General features: G+C 37.1%; 1 protein-coding gene across 1 annotated transcript; it reads left to right on the forward strand.

The window, feature by feature from the left end:
* Positions 1 to 436: 436 nt before the first annotated feature.
* Positions 437 to 12,708, forward strand: ak9 (adenylate kinase 9; the record flags this gene model as incomplete). Its single annotated transcript, XM_079255101.1, has 36 exons — positions 437 to 452; positions 600 to 688; positions 1,189 to 1,252; positions 1,326 to 1,378; positions 1,483 to 1,579; positions 1,774 to 1,886; positions 2,047 to 2,141; positions 2,709 to 2,721; positions 2,780 to 2,899; positions 3,520 to 3,594; positions 3,988 to 4,127; positions 4,219 to 4,541; positions 5,003 to 5,121; positions 5,334 to 5,481; positions 5,591 to 5,687; positions 5,776 to 5,840; positions 5,925 to 5,984; positions 6,340 to 6,534; positions 6,655 to 6,791; positions 6,916 to 7,119; positions 7,215 to 7,487; positions 7,599 to 7,720; positions 8,484 to 8,703; positions 8,831 to 8,899; positions 8,977 to 9,177; positions 9,338 to 9,556; positions 9,722 to 9,938; positions 10,046 to 10,247; positions 10,367 to 10,513; positions 10,638 to 10,855; positions 10,934 to 11,130; positions 11,305 to 11,474; positions 11,786 to 11,884; positions 12,022 to 12,124; positions 12,225 to 12,339; positions 12,503 to 12,708. 36 exons carry the CDS (start codon positions 437 to 439, stop codon positions 12,706 to 12,708), a joined length of 5,001 nt encoding a protein of 1,666 aa, XP_079111227.1.
* Positions 12,709 to 13,104: the final 396 nt, after the last annotated feature.

Raw genomic sequence — 13,104 nt, forward strand, 5'->3', positions numbered from 1 at the left:
ACCTATCCAAGCCTACTTAGCTTACTAGAACGTATAGCATGAATTTGTTTTAGTCATGTGACTGTCAGAACCGACTTATCAGCTGATACGGTGCCTTTAGGAGTCAAAAAGCTCAAAGCGCAATGCAGCGCTCTAGATATCGAGGTCTCTGGCGTAATTGAACTAGTTGTTCCAGTAAAAAGTTCGGACATACAACAACTACATTTAATGGAAAAGTGTGTCCCGAAATGTGTCCAAAACTTGTGTCTCCAAATGTTTTTGGCACGTTAGTTAGCCATTTATCACCTCTGGACCCTCATTTGAGTTGAGTTGTCAGTTGGACGTTTGTTCAGTTGCCACGGCAACCGTACGGCAATCGTGTAAGAGGGTTGTCTGAGGCCCCTTCTATCCTGTTCTCGTTAAATACGATGGATTCATAATCCATAAGACAAAAAAAATGTCTGAAAGTGACGGTAAGTATGACACCATGGATTAGGCAGTTTAATTGACTGGCTAAGGATGAGGTTTTTCCGCTAAGTTGGTTCAAGAACTTGTTGGTGATATACAGTTTTTTGTTTGTTTTTATGTTCATGAAGTTTCTATCTGATAAGTTCTTATAGATGGTTTCGTGGACAACTTAATTGAAGATGAAGCGGAAACAGAGCGTCTGCTTGCCAAACCCACCTGCTTCATCATAGTAGGAAGGCCTGTGAGTTCTATAGTTTATTTATTTGCCAATACAACTTTAAGCTAAAAAAAGGGAAAAAAAAGTTATCTTTTAGTAGAGTTGGTATGGTTGCATATGAATTTAAATCTTATGAATGAGGAAATATGCAATAATTTAAAGTAATGCTATATTACATTAAAAAAAAACTGATACTGTCAGATTTATGAAAATGTAGAAACAACTTCTTAAAAATGTTTAATCTCTTGAAGATTTGGTGCTCAAGTTTTTCCTTTATTTCTTTTTTTTTGTTCTCTGGAAAAATGTTCAGGAAAAATAAAAAGCAACTAACAGAATGATCACAATGTTTTTTTTATCTTGTTAGAAGACAAATAAATATTTAGAGATAATGCCTTTATAATAACCAGCATTCTGTTTTGTGATTGCAAGCTGATTTTCTCATTTTGCCTTTTATTGTTGTGCATAAAAGATAGAAAAGTGTATATTTCATGCAACATAGTTTCTCAGTTTCCATTCTGTGACAGGGTGTTGGGAAATCCACATTGGCCAAAAAAATAGCAGATTCCTGGAAGTGTATCCTGATTGATGGTAGGTACATTTCATGGTATTTTTTATACTTATGTACATCAGTTCAGATATTTTTGCTTTTGCAATCTTTCAGATACTGATCTGCTCAACATACACATTGAAAATAAAACTAAGGAAGGCTTAGAGGTGAGTGGCCAACTCTTAATAGAGCAGTCTGTGTCCTCCTTATTTATTTACACCGGCACCACGTAACCATTATAACCCCATGTTGCACTGTCTGACAATACAAGCTCCTGGATATCTTATCTCAAGGGGGAAGTATTCCCGATGATGTACTGCTGCAGCTGATTCTTGCCAGGCTTAACTCACCTGATGTTGAGCATTATGGTAAATCATACTTAACTATGTAGCGTGATCATGACTTTAAAAAAAATCAGTCACTAAATGTTGTGTGTAGTTTGTCAGTAGAGTAAGAATTTAATTATAGATGATAGGTAGCACATCAAGTGTAAATGATAAATAATTATTTAGCTAGAGAATGCCAGCTCTGCCATTGTTTATCATTTTCATGTCGTGCACAGGGTATGTGTTGAGCTGCCTCCCGTTTATATCAGAGGACTGGGAGGAGATCCATGAGCAGATTAAAATAATCAAAAATCTCGAGCTCACACCAGATTTCATCATCAATATCAAGGTTATTTTCATATTCTGTTTAGTATTAAGGACTGCAGTTTGCTTTTTCAACTTGGAAGAAGCATGCATCTTATAATAATGTTGACAGTTTCTGTAACTTGAAAGGTTTGGAGATTTGTTGCTGAATTAATTCTAAATAGATCACCTGTATTTATTTCCAGTGTGTGGACAAGGACCTGGTCCAAAGGCTGTCAGGTCTAAAGCACCACCCAGTTACAGGGCATTTCTACAGCAAAGACCAGTGGAAATATGATGAGTTTGATGGGAAAAAGGAGAAAAACAAGGATCAGGAAGAGGATGATGAAGAGGAGCAGGTATGGCTTGTTTGAAAACTAAGGATGACTAGTGCTAGTACACAGGTTACTTAATCTTGACTTTTTGTAAACTGAATGCACATGCACAATTGTTCAATCATGATGTGTCCGAAACATGAATCGACCACTGATGTTCAGGTTCAATAACTTCAACTTATAAAAACCTTTTCAATATACAGTTCACATTTAGAAATCTTTTGAAATGTCATGTTTTACTCCTAAAACATGATAGGTTATTGAGACAGTGACATTTTATGTTGCCCTATATCCCCCTCTGTTTCTATCTTTTTTTTTTTTTTCAAAAGATTGTTTGAGATTGCCATTGAAATGGATTAATTCTTAAATGTCCTACATTCATGATGTAATGTTAATCTACCTCTATCAATGTGGGCTCTTGCAATCAGTTTCATATTGTCAAACTGTCTTTAGTAATTAAAGTTTATAAATTACTAAACAAACTTTTACACATTTTTCTTAAAAGATGATCATTTTATTTAATAAATTGCAAGTGAGCTCTATGAGGTGAAATGTAAAGATTGTGACAAATTCTTGTAATTCCAAAAAATGATTTATTCTCTAGACTGAGGAGGAACTCACAAGAAGTGTCATTGATCAGATGGTTTGGACACCAGAGAATCTGCCTGAAAATGCATTAATTAGAATCAACATGTACAAGGGGACAGTACTCCGACCACTGGAGGTGAGTTACCCAGGTTTTTCACTAGCACTGAATGGCTCACAGATAATGTCAGTTTCAGTCATATTTATAGAGCCTGTTTAAAACAACACGAGTTTAACCACAGTGCTGCACAGGAAAATATCAACAAACTAAGAGCAATGAAAGTTGAAAAACATCAAAATATTGTGGCTAATATGAATGAAACAATTACCAGCTTAATAGTAGTAAAATCACAACAGAGTTAGCACACAACTTTTAAAGTCAAGCTGTGAAGTTCTCTCCAGATGAAATTGTAAAGAGAACAGATGGGCCCTCAAATAGCATCTTGAACATTTTCTAAGGTCTAAGCAGATTGTGAATAAATCAGTTGTAGAATAATTTAGATGTAGATGAGAAGCAGCTTCTGCAAAGACACAATCTATTTTACTTTTGTCAATGAATCTTAAAATGGCTAAGCCCTGTTTTACACTGAGTGGTGTGGTTTGGGCAGGTGCATTATGCTGTGGTACAGTTTCAGAGATATATTTTAGAAGTGGGAAATTATTGCATTGTCACAGATAATGGCATTGGATTTTTTTATTTTTTTTTTTATAATGTTTTATCACGTAAATAGAAGAGTTTTTTTGTCTATTTTTTTCCAGGAATACATGAAAGGTCACAACCCGCTCTACATACTGGAGCTGGATGGGAACAATACACCTGAGGAGCTTCATTTGGTAAAAACAACAATATGTTAACCACTGAGTCTCAACTGATGCATCTTAGTGTAACAAGTCTTTCATTAAAAGACAATTAAAAGTAATAGACAGTAGTATATCTTTACCAGCTACTGCATTATTTAGGTTGACTGTGTTATTTTTTATTTTTTTTATTTTAGGTTGTGATGTCCTATCTTGGATTGTTGGCTGTAAAGCCTGTCTCTATTCCTGTCCATCTTCAACACCCTGACATTGAATACTTCCCAGAAAGTGGTGACATGGTCTGGTAGCCCTTATATTTAATTCTAAAACACCACTGTTTGCACAAATGTTTTAAAAATATTTTTAACAATGAAAATCTGACTTAGAAATGCACATGTAATGTTCACCAGGAGTCAATTTTTCCTCCAGGAGGGCCTTCTTAGAATTATGTCCTCCATCAGGACAGTGGCTCCAGGCTTTCGGTGGAGAAGGAGTCGCTGGGGCCAAATCTGTCCTGTTGCACTAAAGGAGGGCAAGATCATTCTTGGCAAGGCCCAGTTTTCTGTGGGGTGAGTATGTTTTTATAGGCCATAAAGAATTATTGCCAATGACTAACTGAGAGGAAATTTTTAAACAACTTTCATCTCAACTACTGTACAGCTTCCAGGACAAACTGTACATCCTTTCATCTCAGGAAGCCTACCAAAGATTTGTAACAAACCCCAGGCACTACCTACTTCCTCCAATGCCAAGGCACCCGTGCAAAATCTCTATCATTGGGCCTCCTCTGGCTGGGAAGAGCACCTTATGTGAACTTGTAGCTCAGCACTACGGTGCAGTCATACTTGACACCGATGAGCTGCTGCAGCCAGTTATGGCCAAGGCTGAACAGGAGAGGCTTGAGAGAATTAAAAATGAGACTACACAGTTTGCTATAGAGAGAATCAAGATGAAGATGGAGCAAGATGGTGGACAAAATTTGGGCAAGTTGAATTTGGTTGATATTTAACAGTTTAAACAATATTTTTTGCGGCAGCTTAAGCACAATGTTCCACATCATAATTCCTATTTTTTACTAAGTAATGTTACTATATTTACATATAAAACACACCCTCAAACTACCATGTGGAGGGATCAATTATTCTGGCACCCTTCCCACTTCACCAGATGAAACATCTGAAGGTAATTCATTTATCAATGTGTTTTTTTTATTCTCTTTTACATATATATATATATATATATATATATATATATATATATATATATATATATATATATATATATATATATATATATAGATAGATATATTACAGATGGTAGTTGGATGGAAGTTTGATGTAAATGGGGTGTGTATATTGTATTTATGTGTGCACAGACCAAATATATAGAGTCTGAGCTATACAAAATATAGATCGGGTCCTATTGAAATTTCTATTGTTCTCAGTGACAGAGGATCATCCAGAAGTACAGGCCATGGTGCTTGGTACTGTTGAGGAAGCCAAAAAATCAAGTATATCTCCTTTTGACCTGTATGGTGAGGTGCTAAAGAAGCATATAATGGAGGTATGTCAAAGAAATCAAACATGGCAACTAAGTCTACATATAAGCAATTATATTAAAAATGTATCTATGTGATGCCTTGCGCTAGTTAGAATATGCAACATAAGATCAAACATACTCTGTTTTACATATTAATTCATAACATGGCAACATGTACTATGTAAATATGATACCACTGTTAAGCCAAATGAAATAATAAGGCATTTCATTAACAGATGGAAGAAGTGGACTCAGATGCTGGGACTAGCACTGGGTGGGTGCTTGACAACTTCCCCAAAAGCTATACCCAGGTGGAAGTCTTGCAACAAGCCGAAATTATGCCAGAAATTATCATTTGTCTCAAAGACAGTGATAGACATCAAGGTGTTTCATGCATTATATTTGCATTTTATACTTTTGGCTTTGTTTTTCCTTGAGAGTTCATGCTAATAGCACATGTTGCACCCATTGTGTTATATTTTGTGTTAAGCAGTTTTGAAAAGAGTTTATGAGATGAATAAGGAGGAAATAGACAAAGCCATAAAGGGGAGGCTACAAGATGAACAACTTCAGAAGAATAAACGAGTCTTGTAAGCTAAGATGCAACATAAATGTCGTCCTGTTTTTCCATTTTTGAAGTATCATAACTAAATCATGTTTTATTTCTCTCTGTTTTAGGAAGCAAAATGAGGATGACTCAGGGCCACTGTCAAATCTAGAAACAGTTGTTGAAGAGACAGATGGTAATAAGTGTCTAAAACACAGCCTAATGTCTTTGAGCCTTTAAACTTTAATCAAAATTGTTTCAAAAATTCTCTTTTCAATAGCAGAAAACCCTCAGTTGTTTGGTGTCACCGGTCCTGCAGAACCTGGCATAAAAAAAACAGGTGAGAAAATCATCTGTCATGTCTTTATTAATAGAATAATATTGCCTTCATTAAGATGCATTAAAGACATAATTGTGGAAATTTTCCAGTGTAATGACAACAAAATAAGTTTTGATGATGAAAAACCATACCAAATCTATGTTTAAAATACTTATAATTGGTGGTCTAAAGGTTGATAGCGCTTAAAATTTGTTATTTAGTGTAGGATTTTTCACTCAAAATTCAACATATCTTATCTATACAATATATGGGTGCAGAGTATGCACAATATACATTATGTAAACACCACTAAAGCAGTATTAACATAGACATTGTTTATTCATGTCTCTCTCTCCCTCTTTCCATGCTGTTCAAGCTGTGGCACTGTGCGATGATTGGGAGTTTGGCTATCCAGATGGCCCTGAAATGAATGAATATAAACTGAAAGTACACCAGTTTGAGGAGGAATGGGAACAAATACAGTCAGTTTTAACAGCCACTTGCTATGTGGTGGAGATTGACAACAAAACTCCTGAAAACCTCCTCCAGGAGATCCTTCAACAGATGGAAAGTAAGACTGAATACTAAAAAAATATATCAAAACAAGTATTTTTCTTTTAAATACATTTCAGATGCATATATTAGAATGACTCATCCTTCCATTTGTTTGTTTTATATGCATAATCCCCAGAACCCTTTCAGTATGTGTCCTGGGAGTTGTCTGTGCTAGACAAAGATGAGGAGACAGAAGACACTGAGGCCTTAGCGGAGCTTGAAAGAGCAGAGGAAGGAAGCAGTGAGAGTTTTGCACCTGATGAGGATGATGAAGTCAGTATGCTGACAAGCTTTTCCCCTTTATAGTTAAAAGACCATATTTGAAGACACATTTGGTTGAGACATGTTAAAACAAACACATTTTTTAAAGATATATTTTTCCTCTTCCTGAAAGCAGAGGGATATCACAGCCAAGAGAATATTAGGCGATACCAAGCATTTCTGCCCTGTTGCCTTAAAAACACACAACATCCTGTGGCCGTGTTCAGATGAAATTGCTGCAAAGTACCGTGAAAAGACCTTCTACTTCTCCAGCCAGGATGCCAGAGACTCCTTTCTTCAAAATCCTGAGCATTTCACTGCACAGGACCAGCTTCTTAAGGTACAAGATGTCATTTGAAGAGAAAGAAAATGAGTCATGCAATCGTTAGAGGAGCAGAAATTATCTCATATGCACCTGTTTCTCTTCTGTTCAAGCCTCCAGTGCTGAGAATAATTTTGCTAGGAAACAGAGGGTCTGGAAAGACATCTCATGGTGTATGGTTGGCACAGCAACTTGGACTCTTCCACATTCAATTAAGGGAGGAACTCCAAATGTTGATCATGGCCAAGACCAAGAAGAAAGTACCTTATGCTGACGAGTATATGTCCCTGGAAGGTGATTGTGCAGACTTGGAGGCCCAAATACAAGAAGCCCTGCAGGAACATAAGAGTGAGGCAGAGGTTAACTCTAACATGAGTGACGTGGAGGTTGGTTTAAAAAATATTTTTCTTTTGCTTTTTTTTTTTTTTGGAACCATCTCTTAGTAAATTATGATGGTTTAAATATTAAATTGTGTGTGTTTGTTTTTGTGTCTGCAGCAGGAAGTGGAACTTACTGAAAAGGAAATGGCCATAAAAGCATACCTCTCTGGTGAAATTCCACTGAGTCCAGTAATTATGGATATGGTTATTCCGCTATACTGGAAACAAGAACCATACATGTACTACATACATGCATACTACATATGTGCTTCTTGTCTTAACTTGCACCCAACTAAATACAAAACCTGGATCTTTTCTAAATGTCTTATCTGCAGTCTGTGTGAGTAGCTTTTATTAGCCAAAAGAAGCCAGTAAGCCTTTCCCCAAAACTTTGCAGAACGATAGACGGCTAACATATGTTCAAAGATAACAAAACACATATATCAGCAGCTCTAAGGATACTACATTGACTCAGTGAGTTTTGTTGTTTAATCCACATTAAAAGTATCTACTTCATGTCTGGCAAGAAGTGGAAACATGGGGGAATCTTCATCTATTTCCTTACATAATTTTCAAACATTGATTTGCATGATAATTGGATTCATTACCTTGCCACTTCAATGGAAATTTAGATTAAAGATGTTCCTAAGGTGATTTGCTGCCTTCCTTTAGTTGACAGTGTATGTCAAAGTGACATGCACATGTTTGACAGGTCCCAAGGTTTCCCTGTATGTCACACTGCATGCATCACCTGGCATTCTTTTCACATTAGCTGTCCCCAGAAAATATAAATACTGCCCATGCAACGTGAAGGAAAACATGACTTGCCAAAACAGGCACTTTCCACGACTGCTCAAATGTCTAAACCTTTATGTTTCCTTCTAAGATTTTCACTCCAACATTTGTACTCATATAAACAACATCTTGACTGATACATCTGTAATTTTGTTCCAAATGAATGAATGAAAAAAGAGGTAGTAATGTGGTACTCTGCTTTTGTAGATCTACAGGCTTCATTTTAGAGGGCTTTCCTCGTGAGCCAGAGGAGGTCCAGTACATGTTGGAGAAACAACTTTTCCCTGATGTTATTGTAGTCATGGAAGTGGATGTTACAGATGTTCAGAAACGTCTGTTGCCAACCTACCTTGACAAGTGGCATGACCTCTGCCACAAGAAAGAATCACAGTTGAAACTCCTTCAGAATCTGCACAAGAAAAAACGGGTAAAGCAACAGCTTGATTGTAATTGTCGTAGTAATAACATTTACTTTCAATCTTATGCTATTTTTATGAGACTGCATAAGTATGCTGTTGGCTATATGAGCATCTGAAATATCTTTTTTGATACAGGAGGAGAATATGTCCAAGAGACGGGCTGAACTCCTGGCAGAATATGGCCTTAAGGAAGCAAAACCTAATGTGAGGAAACTATACAAGCTTAGGATCTCACCTGCATCATTGAGTAACACTCTACTCACTGTTTCTTGTCCAAACAGGTTGAAGAAGATTTTAAAGAAGAAGATGAGGATCCAAATAACATGGAGGAGGAGATAGAAGCCATACTGGAGCAGGAGTTCCCTGCAGAAGAGGATTATGATGAAACTGAGAATGAGACCGAGGATGAAACCTTTAAGAGGCTAGAGATGGAAATAAGCAAACGTTTTGAAACTGATGAAAGTAGCCTTACAGTTGTGACGGTACAAAATCACAAGTTATTACGGAACTTTATCACACATCTGCACAAGAATAATTTTCTTCACATTTCCTCATATTTCAGGATTAGGACTAGCTCTACACTGGGAAGTCTTGTGCTTTTCTTACGGACATATGTGCTGATTTTTGCTTCTGATTTGTCAGGAACTCCTGAGTGAAAATAAGATACCCAAACTAGTTGTCAATGCATCTCGCAATACACAAATCACTCGGAATCAACTGCTCCAGAAAATTCAGCCCCTCCTGACCAACAGGGAGTCACTTTTCCAAAGATGCCAACCTATTACATTCAGCACGGCACATACACTTCTGCTGTCCTCCTACAAGTTTCATAGTGCCTTTGGCTGCAGGGACCCTGTGCAGGTAGGCATAATTTAGATATGGCAGTAGTCCATCTAAAGTAACTACTAAGTATTTCAAGTACCACTACATTTGTTTTTTGTTCTGTGCAGAAATTCCAGTCAAGTAAATGCCACATTTCCTGTCACCTAACATGTGTTCTTATTTTTGCACAATCGTGATGGATAGCACTACAAAGAGAGAGACGTGATTCAGCCTCTACTGTGGCCTCTCAACACTGCATATCCCCTCCTCTTCAATCAGTATATTTACTTCTTTGCATCCAAAGAGAACCGCAACAAGTTTATGCTCAACCCCCTAAAGTATCTTCGTCAACAAAAGCCTATACCTACACTACCTATTAAAATAGTAGTCACTGGACCTCCCAAATCTGGAAAAACCACTGGTAAGCCTGAAAGACACCTGCAAAAAGGAAAAAAATGAAAAGAAAAAAAAAATCATTTTCTACTCCCGTTTTTCATTGTTAATTTATCCGAAATTTATACATTTCAGTGGCACAAATGTTTGCTCAAAAATACGGCTTGGCTCGGCTGTCTATTGGTGGGGTAATGCGTACTGTGCTGAACAGTCAGGGCCACACTGATTTGGCTGTTCAAATGAAAAGATATCTCACCCAGGGCTTTGTTGTGCCTGATGAACTGGCTATTCAATGTCTGGAGGTAGTTCTCATGAGTGAAGCCTGCAGCACTCGAGGGTAAGATATTTATAACTATAACAACGTCAGAGAGAAAATTTTGTTATAACAATAATAAAAAAAAATCTGCTTATTTCTGCTCGAGTTAGCATATGAAGATACCTAAATTTACATTCCAGGTATGTTCTGGATGGCTTTCCAATGACCCTTAAGCAGGCAAAACTGATGGATTCTCTGAGCATCATCCCCATGATTGTTGTTGAGCTTGAGCTGGGTACAGTGGAAGTCCTGAAGAGAGGCCTTGTAGACAAGATGAACCCTAACAAGTTAAAAAACACACACTAATTGTCACTTTTTTATTTTTTGCATATGATAAGTTTGACTGCTGAGTGTAGTAGTTACAACATTCAAACAAAATGTGCTTTCTTTACCTTTTCACCATCATTGAAGGCCTTACCTGATGCATGACAGCTCTGAGATCCTCCAGATTGGTAATTCCTGTTACAAGAACGAGGTGGAGTATGTAAGGCATTACTTCCAACAACAATATCAAAACTGGTTCATCTTTGACGGCTTAAAGAGCAAATGGTGGATCTGGAACAGCTCTTTAAAGGAGATCAGCATCAGCATGAAATGGATCCACACTTATCTGGAGAGGAGGCAAAGTGGTATAAGTTTTTCCATAAGGCAACTGTGAGTTTATAGGTTTCATATGTACAACCTTCAAGCCTCATATACTTTAACAGGCAAAGCAGCCCCCATCAACAGGCTGTGCATCACACCCAAAGAGTTCAAGTGTGGGCTTGGAGAGTTTGGCCACCACTGCCCAGTGTGTCTGGCTCTACATCACCACCTGGTGGATTGCTCCGAATCCACAGCTTTGACTCATGCAGCTGAGTACAAAGGACACTACTACAAATTGTGTGGTGAAAGCCATCTTCAGGTCAGTTTCCTGGATATTCCCTTGTTACTTGCACATTACAGTAAATATATAATTTCTATATCTATTCATAAAACTGAGAGCTTGAAGCTGTATTGTATATAACTTAGTGTGCAAATGAAACTGGCAGCAGTGATTTATAAGATAATGAATGTTGTAAATTTTCCTCAATCACAGAAATTCCTGTCAGCTCCTGATGGGTTTGTGGTGCCTGGATGCCCGCACACCCTCCCACAACCCTACATGCTACCAAGAAAGCTGACCGAGATTCAGGTCAGGGACAAGTTCCCACAACAGGTTGAAATGAAAGGCTTCTGTCCCGTTACTTATATGGATGGAAACCAGAGGTACATATTTTATTTTGTCACTATAAGGTGTTTTTTTTAAGGGAATATTAATTTAGACTCAAACAGTATCAATAACTATTTGTCTGTGTTTGCTAAGTGTTTACTTGGTTAGGCCCCAGCACCCCCATAAATAAATGAGTGTTTGACTGATATTAGCCAACCAAACCACCAGGGCTTTTCATATATGTTAATGAAGAATAATTATTTTGAATCTTAGGATAATTTTATTCATAAACTCTTTCTTGCCATCTCATGTCTAACTCAACCTCACATGACAGCCTATATTCACAAAATTTCTTATTTGTCCTTAGATATGAAGCTCTAATTCAAGGGAAGATGGAATATGCTGTGGAATACAGAGAACGGATCTACATTTTCGAGACAAGGCAAAAACAGGACAAGTTTTTGAGGTGTCACTTTGTTCATTCTAGAAAATATTAATCAGCTTCCCATGTTTTATTTTTATCAGAACTGTTTGCATATGATTTCTCCAGTATAATGGAAGGGAAAAACGATTAAATCTGTTGCTTATTGATTGTTTTTTAAGAGCTCCTGAAATCTACTGGGCACAGAAGTTACCCAGTAAGGTCCCTCCTCTTTGTGAGCCTGTTCCCCTCACCTGCCTACCAACTCTTGGCTATCTAGAACAGGTTAGATACAGAAGCATTCGGCCTTGACTGCTATTGTAATTCACAATACATATTTTCTGTGTGTGCCTGTAAAATGAACATGAACACCCATGTTTTTTAGGGAATTGCAGTTTCAGTGATCAAGGCCATGACTGCTGTTGGGCGTCTTAAACCAAAGTATCCCTCTCTCAGTGTGCAAAGATCAGCTCTCCTTTACATAGCCTTCTATTTGAAAGGTAAGCAAGTTGTCATGGGTACTGCAAGTCAACATAGAATGTAATTTAATGTTTATGGTCAGATTTGGTCTTGGCAAAGATTGTGATGCTGTTTTGTTTCATTCTACAACTTGTTTCCATTGCATCTGTAAATTTTATTTTTGATTTTTACATTTTTTTATAGCTTTCAATGACAAGAGCACAGACTATGCCCGCCAGAAGTACAAAAAGAAGCTTGCTGTCTTTGAAGAAAATTGTGCACTCATTCCTTACCTGAGCTCAGAAATGAGAGGGAAGTACAAACCTCCCAGTGAACGTCCCATTGACTTCGAGTTCAAATTGAACAGGTTCCTGGCATTGGGAGTCCTGGGAGCCAGTGATGTTTTGTAGCTGATCCTGATTTGCACAACTGAGGACAGCCTGTTGCATTTCACATTCTTTAGTGTATAAATAAAGCATATGATGTGAAAGATATAGTTGTAATATCGTTTTATGCATCATTTATTTTACTTTATTTTCTTGGAGCTTGACCATACAATTCAATTCAGGATTCAATATATATATATATATATATATATATATATATATATATATATATATATATATATATATATATATATATATTCATTTAATTTCATTTCATTTTCTAAACCGTTTAATCCAATTCAGGGTCGCGGGGAAGCTGGAGCCTATCCCAGCTGGCTTTGGGCGACAGGCAGGGTACACCCTGATATATATATATATATATATATATATATATATATATATATATATGTATATATATAT

The sequence above is a fragment of the Telmatherina bonti genome (assembly GCF_933228915.1).
Source record: "Telmatherina bonti genome assembly, chromosome: 16".
Taxonomy (NCBI): Eukaryota; Metazoa; Chordata; class Actinopteri; order Atheriniformes; family Telmatherinidae; genus Telmatherina; species Telmatherina bonti.